The sequence below is a fragment of the Raphanus sativus genome, chromosome 9 (assembly GCF_000801105.2).
Source record: "Raphanus sativus cultivar WK10039 chromosome 9, ASM80110v3, whole genome shotgun sequence".
Classification (NCBI taxonomy): domain Eukaryota; kingdom Viridiplantae; phylum Streptophyta; class Magnoliopsida; order Brassicales; family Brassicaceae; genus Raphanus; species Raphanus sativus.
Window position 1 is genome coordinate 7,217,539 of NC_079519.1, and position 11,845 is coordinate 7,229,383.

Sequence of the window (11,845 nt, forward strand, 5' to 3'; positions counted from 1 at the left end):
TAGATTGGTGTTCTATCCTGGTGTTCTCTACAGTAGTTTAGTGTGTATATATAATAAATTAATAACACTAGGGGTGGGCACAAAATATCAATAAAAATTAATTCGATCTGTTATTCATTTTGATTCGATCCGAAAAATTAGGTATCCATAACTTTACGAATAAAAACAAATACTAAAAATTAATATTTTTCAAAGACGGAGCAAATCACGAATACTAATATTTAAAAATGGATATCCGATCCGATACGTAATACATATGCATATACATGTATATATAAAATTATATATTTATATATCTATATAAGTTTTGAGTATTTTATTCACTGAATTAATTATTTGGTTGTTAAATTTTTTTAATTATGTAGTTTTTAAATAATTTGTAATGAAATATAATTATTTTATATCAAATTTCCTTTTTTAATATTTTTCATAAAATATATATTTTTATTTTATTTTACTGGATCTACGGATAGAATTGCATATCTGATAAAAATTTACTGATTATTTGGATATCTCTACCGAATATCGAAAAGGTTACGGATCAAATAACCTATGCAGAACGGAACAGATCACATCTATTATATTAAAACAGAAGTCATGACTTCTAATTCATGTGTGATTTTTAAAAAAATGGATTACTTACTAGACTTGGTCACATTGCATGTTTATCTATTATTAATCTTCATATTAAATAATATTTAAGATAAAAATAAATATTAATTTAAAAAAAATCAAAAAAAAATCTTTGAAGAATCTTTTCAAAATCTTTTTAAAATTTATTCTCGAAAATTGATTAATTTAAGTTTTAGTTGTCATAAAATATAATCAGAAATTTAAATTTAATTTTGTTTTGATTCATAAAAAAAATAAAATTTTATAAAATATTGTAATGATAATAATAGCCACTTAAATGGATTAATGTTCCAAAATACATTCTACAAAGATTTTAAAAAGATTTTGTTGGAAAGCAATATACAATTATGTTTAATTATATAACATGTATAAAAAATTAACTTATCTTTAAAAAAATTATATACAATGATCTATTATATAAACTAAATAAACAAAACAAATTACTAAAAGAAATCTAGCACTTTAAATTACGGGTCGGAATTATAGTAAATTAAATACAAAATAATTCCGAAGTATGTCATTTCTAACAAATCTAACATTTTAATTAAAATTACTATATTGAACTAAATATAATAAAATTATTTTAAATTGATAAGTTAGTATATTTTATTTTCATAAATATAAAACATTTATTCTAAAAATATAATATGTTGGTAGAATGGTTTAACATTAATAAACTATATAATACATGCATAAAAAGTTAACTTTTCTTAAACTTTTATATATACAATAATTTATTATATAAACTGAATAAACAAAACAAATTTCTCAAAAAAATCTAACACTTTGAATTACGGGTCGGGATCATAATAAATTAAATATAAAATAAATACATAATAAGAAGTAATATCTTATATAATAAAACAGAAGTCACAACCTCAATTCATGTGTGATTTCTTTTTAAAATAATGGACTCTTACTAAAAATCAGTTACCATTCATTTATTATTAATAATATCACTTAATAATATATCACTTCTAATATAACCATACTCCTACAAAACCGGATTAATTAACAAACTAATATTTGATTTTTATTATTATTTGATTCCTTATTAAATGTAATTTTATTATTCTAATTTTTAACATTTGATTTTCTTTACATTACCATCAATCCAAATATTTATATATTTAAAATAAAAATTAACACCCGCACAGTTGTACGGGTCGAAATCTAGTCATATATCTTCCAGATATCTGCTTGGTACCCACCCCTAAGTAACGCTTCATCTAATTTGCTTCTACTATGCAATATCGCGAAACCATTAGATCATAACGTTGCAACTAGTAAATAAACCGTGTAAGGAAGTTCTTGTCTTCGTCGTAGCCTCGTGAGACTAGTTTCTCGTTCTTGTGGTTTGGTAGTTTCACACTAGTCAAATCAATTCTATAACATTCGAATTTGGTGAAAAAACGCGGTGTGGGACAGACACTAAGCAAGTTGCCGCATATTACAGTTTTAATTAAGATGATTACGGAGTTACGATTATGGCAGTGCAAAGCCAATCTGATAAGTGAAAATATATTCATTAATTGATCCCAATGGTCCAGCCAAATAATAACACTACTATGTTAATAAAATAAATATGAGTATAATTTATGACGGTCAAAGAAAGCAACCATATACTCCCAGACAACAAGAGAGCACCAAAACCTGTAAGGTGTAAATGTAGAGTCAACAAATTTTGGTCAGGTCCCTTTACATTTGGGGATTTCCAAAGAGAGCTTCTTCTTATTATTGTTTATAGTCAACTACGCAGCGTACGTGTTCATTAGTTCAGACTTCAAAGACATTTGGTCTACTTATCATTGCTCAAAAAAATTAAAAATTGGTATATTTATCTCATTTGGTCACCTTTTACACGACACAAAACAACATGTCTATGTTAATATATACTCATATCACTATTCAATACTCCCTCTATTTCATAATAAGTGTCATTCTAAACTCATTTTCTTGTTACACAAAGAGTGTCATTTTACAATTCTAATGTAAATTATACTAACTTTCAGCTGAAAATTAATTGCAAACTGCATTGATTTTATAAATAATTTTATTTATCTAAAATACTATTGGTCAAAAAGGTATAATTAATTACAATTTACATATATTTCAACAACTTTTTTAATATGTGTGAAAAATGTCACAACGACACTCTTTAAGAAACGAAGAGAGTATTATTAAGATAATGCAGACAAAACTAACATTTTTCCTGAATAGGTGATGTTATCTTTAACACAAAATATTAAACTTTTGTGAATACCACATGTGTAACCAGGGATCAGATTTGTAACCGAATCAATTCGAGATTTTAAAGTTTATACTGTGGTTCGTTTACTTTTTTTCCTCGCTAACCAATACTTTCATTAGATCTTTAGCCTGAAACTTTACAACCGGACAACAATAGAAGAATACAAAGAGTTCCTCCACAACAGGGGAGAAACTAAGTAGGCATATAACATTCATATCTCCTCAAACTACATCCCGCCACTGCAAAATTAGGAACATAGATAAAACCTACGGACAGTTCAAACATGGCTACAAACACTATCCGAAGAGACTGAGACAAGACCAACAGAATGGCAAAGACCAAATTACAAAATGAATGGTTCGAACAGAAATTAAGAACATAAGTTGTTCATAAAAAAGAACATATATATATATATTCAGTTTTCAATTTACTTTGACTGTTGTACTTACTAGTTAACACTTTTAGGAGATTGTTTTCTTAGACTGAATTAGATGAAACTATACTAAACTTAATCAAAACAAACAAGAATAGCCGAATTAAACAACATATCTACCAAAAAATAAAACTATCCCTAATCTAATCAAATCAAACTGCATTTTTATTCGATTAATTTTGACATATTTTTCTAAACCAAATCAATCAAAACAATCATAGTGAACTGACTTTAACTAACCAAAAACGCACCCTAGTCGTACCAAATGGGTTTTAGTTACAAAAATTTCTTAAAACTGTATGTGCTAGTATTGTATATTTTAACCCACAAATTATTTTCTTAAACTTTTAAGTATAACTTATAACTTTATGCCTACTCATTTACCAAGTAAAACACCATAGCTTATAACATTAGTCAACAAGTAAGACCGTAATTACGTGTATTTTGATTTGAATTTTCTTGTTAACTTTTCTCTGTTCTTGTGTGTAAAATTTAGCTAATTAAAGTTCAAAAAAGTTAGCCACATTTTTTAGGTATCGATTTGGTATTGAGTCGTTTCATCTTCTCTTTTGTAAACGTGCTGGCCACATTTCTCAATGGAATAAATGCACTAAAAAGAGATGCTGTTATTGAGACCTCATTTCTCACTGTTGATTTCATATGATAAGAACATGATTAAGGAGGGTTTTCAGAAAAAGTTCTCAAAATGTATTAAACTATATAGTAGATTATCAGATTGTTGTTTAAATATCTTAAAATCATGAATAATATGAGATTTTTTTTTTTTTGAAAAGATAATATATTTTGAAAAGAGGTTCCCATGATTTTGTCCTAATAAACAATGAATAATATATATCTATACATATACTTCAGAATTTTTCTTCGAGAACTCTCCGTTGGACTTATTCTAAGTAAATTATATTGTAAGATCATTCCTTTCTTATTGTCTTGGCTTGACCCGAGACCAGGATATCAAAGTTTGAATTGAATTAGATGTTTGGAATTGCGCACTTATAAGTCAGATAAACACATCGTCTTAGACGTAGAGTGTAAACTTGTTAGGGCTAATCGCTCGGCCAAAAAACAAGTTACAAATTAGACTTTGAACAAAAAAAAAGAAAATACAAGTATTTTGAAAAAGGGACAAGACGTCGGATAAATTTGAATTTTCGTGTAGATTTCTGTCCAAGAAAAGGTGTAAAATTAATGGAATAACATAAAATTAACTAAGGCCCAATTCTGTTGTTCAAAATAAAGGCCCATCAAAAGATGCTTACGTGGAAGTGATTAATTAAATGAGCCTAAAACATTGAAAGTGTGGGACCCAATATTTAGGTAATCCAGTCTGGTTCGTTTTCAAATAGAGAGACCAGTTTACCTTTGTGCAGATTATACATATTCCTCCAACGCTGAAAACTGTCCCTCTGAGCAAAAACCCTAGAAAATCCTAATCTCCGTCGATCAGAGCAAGAAGAAGATGACTGGTCCCAACACTGTTTCTGGTAAATTCTGCTCCAGCTTTTTTTTTTCCTTTTTCTTTCCTAATTGGAGGTCGAGAAGATGTTTTATATGGTGTGCGATTGATTGAGATGATGTATTAATCTGGATTTTTAATTAAATTGATAATTAGATTCTGTGTTTTGTTTCGAGATTTTTCAAGCCAATTTGGTTATTATCGTCGCAGATTCATTTTAATGGGGTTTAGTGGTGATTTTAGTGAGGTTAATCAACGTTATTACCGATGTTTTTTTATGTTTATGTTCGATTTGGTCATGAGAATATCATTTTGGATAAGTTTTGGATCTCATGTTATATGGATTGTGTGTGTAAGGGGATGACATCGATGAGAGCAAAGTCAAAGCACCAAACATGTTCGTACGAGCCAAAGAGGAGATCGATGCTGTTATTGGTGCTATTCATCAACGCAAGAGTTCCAGGTTTTTTCTCTCTCTGTCTGATTCTATGATGATGAATGAGAGTTCAATCGTTTTCTGATTTTGCAATATGCTTATGTTTAGGGACGAATCTGACAAGATTGAATTCAAATCCGAGAAACAAGGTTCGCTTTTGTCTAGTGTATTATTATTGAGTCCTCTGTGTATGTTCTGTTCTTGATTCTTGTTCAAGACTCAGTTCTCTGTTTCACATTTGACAGAAGACGAAAAGAAGAAACCGAATGTGATGAGAAAGGCTAAGGAAGAAATCAAATCTTTGTTCCATTCCAAGGAGAAACCTCATCGCCATCATCATCACCACAAAGAAACTCATGGAAGGAGTGATGATATCGACGAGAACACACCGGTGAATGAAGTGAAGGCTCCCAATGTTTTCGAGAGAGCACAGGAAGAGATCGAGGCCGTCATTGAAACCATTCATCCCAAGAAGAATGAGGCTGACGGTTCTGATTCTCCGAAGCGTTCTTCTCGCCCTGTTTCACCGGAGAAGGAAAGAGCTGGACTCGGATGCTCTCTTGGAAAGGGTTTGGAAAAGATTTGTTCTCCTTGGGGTAGTAATAAAAAAGACTGAAGTACTTTGTATGATTGATGATCATGAACTTGTTTGCTAGAGTTGTTGTGATAATATTTGGTTTGAGTTTCATCGAGTTTGTTGATTTGTAGGTACTCTGAATTGTTGTTACCTTAGCTGACCAAATCTTGTCAGAGTTTTTTTTTTCAAATATCGATGAGAAGAACAGAGAGCTTCGTTGGTAATTTTCCATTGTCCATGGGAAATTTCACGTCATGGATCTGTGACGGAAAAAAAATCTACGAGGGCAATAACACTACTAAACATCTGCTTCTTCAGATCGATCATTCCCCTAGCAGCGCTTCCGATATCATTGCTCAAGAATTATCCGTAAGAGAAAATCCAATATAAAAACAAAGAAAACAAAACGAATAGACAAAGTCTATTTTATGTAAAAGTTTTTAGACGAAGCACAAGGTGAAGTGTTGACTCCTTTTGGATGTAAGGGCATCATTATTGGTGGGCAGCCCTTAACTTTTTTTTTTTTTTTTTTTTTTTTTTGTTCATCAAACACTTAAGGGCACATAAGGGCAGCCCTTAAGGGCTGCCCACCAATAATGATGGCCTTATAATCTGCAAGCCTGTAACCATCCTCCAGTTGTCTACTAGCAAATATGAGTCTCTGCTGGTCTGGTGCGATTCCTTCCATGTCTTGAATCTTTGTCTTTACACTGTAAACGGTGTCTGAGCTATCAACTTCTAAGGCAATGACTTTAGAAGTGATTGTTTTCACAAATATTTGCATTCCACCACTTAAACGATGGACGTGTAGGACTGACTCGTTCCAGATCCTGTTATCCACCAAACGGCCATCCTCGAGCTGTTTACCAGCAAATAACAACATCTGCTGGTGCGGAGGGATTCCCTCTCCATCTTGGATCTTGGCCTTGACCATGTCAATTGTGTCTATGCTTTCGACCTCAAGGGCTATGGTTTTGCCTGTGGGAGTCTTAACAAAGATTTTCATAATTCCTGCCAACATGAGAACAAGGTGAAGAGTATTCTCTTTTTCGATATTGTAATCAGCCAAGGTATAGTCATCCTTCGTAATACGTCCAGCAAAGACCAAGTTCTGCTTTTCGATAGGAATCCCTTCCTTATCTTGTATCTTTGCCTTGAGGTCGCCAATGGTGTCTGAGCTTTTGACCTCAAGGGTTATTCTGGTCTTGTCAACCATATTTACGAAGATTCGCATCCTACATCTGGGAATCAAATGGAGAGTTGACTCTTTCTGGACCTTGTAACTAGCCAACGTACGGTCATCCTCAAGGCTTTTCCCGGCAAAAATAAGCAACTGCTGGTAGTTGGGGATACCTTCTTTATCTCGTATCTTTGTCTTGACTTTGTCAATGGTGTCTGAGCTTTTGACCTCAAGCACTATGGCATTACCTTGTAAAATATTTACGAAGATTCTCATGCCTGTAAACCTGAGAATCATGTGGAGAGTTGAATTTTTTTGGATATTGTAAGTAGCCAAGGGACGGCAATCCTCAAGCATCTCTTCCTCAAAGACAAGTATCTGCTGGTATGTAGGGATTCCTTCCTTGTCTTGTATCTTTTCTTTGACGTTGCAAGTGGTGTCTGAGCTTTCGACCTCAAGAGTTAAGGTCTTGCCTGTAAAAATCTTAATAAAATTTGCATCGACATCTGGAAACAATAAAAAGTACAATTTCTCGTTAACACACAAGAATCAAAAAAGTAAGTGCAGAAAATTATACAAGGGTTCTAACGATATTATTCAACAAGAAAGTCACCAAAGCAGAAACCAAAGAAAATCAAAGGATGAGTCAAAGATCTTCGGAGAGAAGAATTCACGAAAGTTTTTCTGATCAGGTGTTAGGGTTTTGTGAGATAGAAGACTTCAATACAACAGGGGATGAGGTTCCTTATATAGGATTACTTCTTTGATTCAAAACTGAAAAACAAAAGGATGATTTTTTTTTGAGATAAATATGAATCTTAAAATCTAAACAATTTATTTAAAATACAATCGTACAGATTCTTTTTTTTTCTAAACATAATCGTACAGATCGTTTTTTATTATATTACAAACATGTAGTCTAACTGAAGTTAAAAGAAATAAAGCAAAAAAATGTCAGCTCTAATGTGTTAGTTATACACGTATACTGTAGAATTTAGAGTCATCTTACTAATAACTAGTAAAATTTGTTTCTTAATTGATTAAAATTAATAGTAGTAAGATTTATCCAAATAAAAATATATTAAAATATAAATCTAATTCCTATATGTATGTTGTGTTGTTATCGGAATTTTTATTAAATATAAAGTTAAAAACATAAAGTACATAACTAACTAAATATTAATCAAATAAAATTTTTAATTTTATATATTTGAAAAATAATATTAAGTGACTTTTAAGATTTATTTCTATATAATAAATATGTGTACAAAAATTTGCAAAAAAAGAGAACTAATATGTAAAAAATTCCAAACGAAATAAAATAATATTTATTATCATAGTCTTTTAGTTAGTAACACATATATTAATGAGTAATTATAAATATTTAGTAATTATGATTAATATAATAAAACCAAACATAAAAACGAATTTAAGTTTGTGAAATCAGATAACTCACTAAAAACTATATAATAAAATTTTTAAAATAAAAATTCATTACATATTTTGTTATTATCCAAGAATATCTTAATAAAGATTAAACAATTATTTCTATATATATATATATTATATTATTATTATCAATCTAAAAAAGAATATCTTTTAATTATAAATAAATTAGTTGCAAAAATATATAGTTAAATATTTCTACTATATATATGAGGTTCAAGAAATTAACACAACAATGAATATATATTTTGATAAATAATTTCATATATAAATATTTTATATTCTGTAAAAAAGCTTAAAGATCATAAACAATAACTTGAGTGGGCACAACACCTAGAAACGATACTATCCTTAATAAATTTGTATATATATATTAAAAATGAGTTTATATTAACCAGATTTTCATTTTTTTAAATAAGATATTCTTTTATATTATGTTGTTATCTTAAATAATTATTTCTGTTATAAAAGTTAAAAATAAGATAGAATAATTTTCTATATCTTTACTATTATTGTGAATTTGTTATATATTGAAAAGGATTTATGTTAATAATATTAATTATGTTATAAAATAAAATATTCTTATATATTTTGTTGTTATCTTAAAAGGGAGAATTACCAATTGTGACTCAAAACTTGGAGTCAAACCCAAAAGAATACCCAACTTGGGTCAAAGGCAAAAGTAACTAAAAGGCTATTGAAATTACAACTATCTCTTTGTGAGAAACAAAAAAACGGATTATTTTTTACGTTTCTACCCTCGCAAGTCGTCTGTAAACAGACGACTTGAAAATAAGTCGTCCAGACGACTTAACTTAAAGTCGTCTGTACAGTTATTTTAAACATAATTTAAAAATTTTGTAAAAAATATTTGATAGTGAAAAATTGGAATTAGTAATTAACATATGTCTTAGAGATATAAATTAATATATAACAAAATTTCAATTGTTTTCAGCCAGTTGAGTGAAAGTAGTGAGTCGTGATATTCTTTAGTTTATGTTTCATCAACATATGTTGTAGTTGTATGTGTTCTTAGGGTTAGATTTTGGAAAAGCATTAAAACCGTTTTTGAATTTTTTTTAATTACCTAAGCGTGTTCATTTTGTGTATAGTAAACCCTATTGAAGTATATTTGATTTTATAACGTGGTTAGTAGTTAATTTAGTCATTTTAGTTTAGAGTTCATTTAGGGTCTAGGACGACTTAATATTTAGTCTTCTGTGCCCAGACGACTAAATATTAGGTCGTCTGATGTACATTATCAACTAGAATAAGTCGTCTAACCGGACAAAACCTTAAAGTTTACCAATGTACTTTTAAAGCTACCGGATCATTTACTCAATATATAAAGTGATTTTTTTTTCATTTTCCGCGAAATTCAGAAACCCTAACAGTCTCTCTCACCGGCGATATCAAAGGCGATTCGAATTCCCACTATTTTCGAACAACCATCGTTCTCAACGTCGGCTATCTATCTCACTTCATTCTCACCCGTTGTCGCGCGCAGCTTCTTCTAACCCTAGCGCCGCGATTCCTAAACCTAGCGCCCCCGCTTCCACTATTTCCGAACAAACCGTCGCCTCGCCACCGTGCTCACCAACGTTCTCACCGCCGCTTCCTCTAAACACTAGCTAGCACCGCCGCCTTTTCTAAACCTAGCGCCGCCGCTTCTTCTCTGTAAACCGTAGGGCCGGTTCTCTGTAAACCCTACGCCGGTAAGTCATCAAACTCGAGGAAAAGATGAACATAAAACGTTGTCTCTTTCAATTTACTCATTCTCACCCGTTTTACGTTTATTTTTTCAGATCTATAACCACAATGACGAGTACTCAACTCCTTCTGCGACTAATCAGGTCCGCTTGAAATTTTTCTAATGGAAGACTTGTAAGTAAGTCGTCTGGAAAGTCTTCCAACTGGACGACTTAGTAGACGACTTAAATATAAGTCGTCCATTTGGAAGACTTTCCAGACGACTTAAATATAAGTCGTCAACTAAGTCGTCCAGTTGACGACTTTCCAGATGACTTATATTAAATGCGTGATTGATTTAGCTTGTGTTCTGACTTTCTATTGTTGTCTTGATATTTTGCAGACAAAAAGGATGGATATTCCAGAACTCCCCCGTAGGTTATACACTTTAGGGGAAGAGCCAGAAGCCCACAATAGCATTTCGTATCATACGGATAACAAGAAGTTGCATACATGCTCTTAGGGAAGCTTCTCACTGATGCTGAATTTGAAGAGCTCAAGGAGTCGAGATGGGAGTTTTCATCAAGTTCAAGGAGCAGGGATTTGGTTGGGCTTCAAGGCTGGTTCACTACTTGCTCAGTTTAAAGCTGGACATTAAGAAGAAGTACGAGATGTGGTGTCTCGTTGGTCCAGAACCTGCGAGGTTTTCACTGTTAGAGTTTGAAAACATCACTGGTCTAAACTGCGAGTACATCGAGGACCTGAGACACCAGAATGTGAAGTTACCCCAAAGATGGTTTCTTTCTGGGGGATGATGGGAGTTCATCTGGAAGCTGGGCCAACTACTGATCAGATAATACGCAGCACTGAAGAGATGGGGATTGGTCCAGGGAAGATCGCAAGCGACTCGCGTACCTTTCCATCTTCACTGGATTCATTGAAGGAGAAAGTTTTCAACGCTACACGAGCTACTCTGGCAAGGCTAGTGATGGATTTAGAACGGTTTGAGAATTATCCATGGGGGAGTCGCGTTTAAGGTGCTGATGGCTCTTTGTGGAACAAAGATATTACTGGCTGTTACACCGTGGATGGGTTTATACAAGTTCTTCAGGTCTGGGCGTACACAGCTATTTCGGGATTGGGTGCTAGTATTGGTAGTCCCAGAGAAAACAGTCCGTCTCCACCGATTCTGGCTTACGAGGGCAGCAGAGGCCGCAGATTCATGAAAGCTGTTATCTTGAGTCAGGTACCTTTCCATCTTCACTTAATTAGTTGTCTGGAAAGTCTTCCAGCTGGACGACTTAGTAGACGATTATTATAAGTCGTCTGGAAAGTCTTCCAGCTGGACGACTTAGTAGACGACTTATAATAAGTCGTCTGGAGGTCTCCAGCTGGACGACTTAGTAGACGACTTATATAAGTCGTCTGGAAGGTCGTCCAGCTGGACGACTTAGTAGACGACTTATAATAAGTCGTCTGGAAGGTCGTCCAGCTGGACGACGAGTAGATGACTTATAATTAAGTCGTCTATTTAGTATTTTGTTTCAAATATCTAACTCGATTCTTTTTCTATTTACTGCCAGACCGCGTGATCAACTTTGTTGAGAAGGACATTACTGAAATGTGGCCAAAATGGGACTCTGAGGTTGAGGACGTGCCCGCGGAGAAACATCATTAAGTCATGTATGATCGGAGACCGTGGAAGTGGACCATGGATTGCTGGGAA

General features: G+C 32.4%; 2 protein-coding genes across 3 annotated transcripts; one reads left to right on the plus strand and one right to left on the minus strand.

Moving 5' to 3' along the window:
* Positions 1 to 4,655: 4,655 nt before the first annotated feature.
* Positions 4,656 to 5,938, plus strand: LOC108824295 (uncharacterized). 2 transcript variants are annotated; one of them, XM_018597694.2, is made up of 4 exons: positions 4,656 to 4,819; positions 5,149 to 5,254; positions 5,336 to 5,376; positions 5,473 to 5,938. In XM_018597694.2, exons 1-4 carry the CDS (start codon positions 4,795 to 4,797, stop codon positions 5,841 to 5,843), a joined length of 543 nt encoding a protein of 180 aa, XP_018453196.1. In that variant the 5' UTR covers positions 4,656 to 4,794; the 3' UTR covers positions 5,844 to 5,938. The 2 variants fall into 2 exon arrangements, with proteins under 2 accessions (XP_018453196.1, XP_018453197.1); XM_018597695.2 differs by having other exon boundaries at positions 4,660 to 4,819; positions 5,476 to 5,938.
* A 229-nt stretch (positions 5,939 to 6,167) lies between these two features.
* LOC108824633 (polyubiquitin 11-like) lies at positions 6,168 to 7,718 on the minus strand. Its single transcript, XM_056995306.1, has 2 exons — positions 7,598 to 7,718; positions 6,168 to 7,490 (listed from the first exon to the last, which is right to left on the minus strand). The coding sequence occupies exon 2, from the start codon at positions 7,339 to 7,341 to the stop codon at positions 6,358 to 6,360; it is 984 nt and encodes a 327-aa protein (XP_056851286.1). The 5' UTR covers positions 7,342 to 7,490; positions 7,598 to 7,718; the 3' UTR covers positions 6,168 to 6,357.
* Positions 7,719 to 11,845: the final 4,127 nt, after the last annotated feature.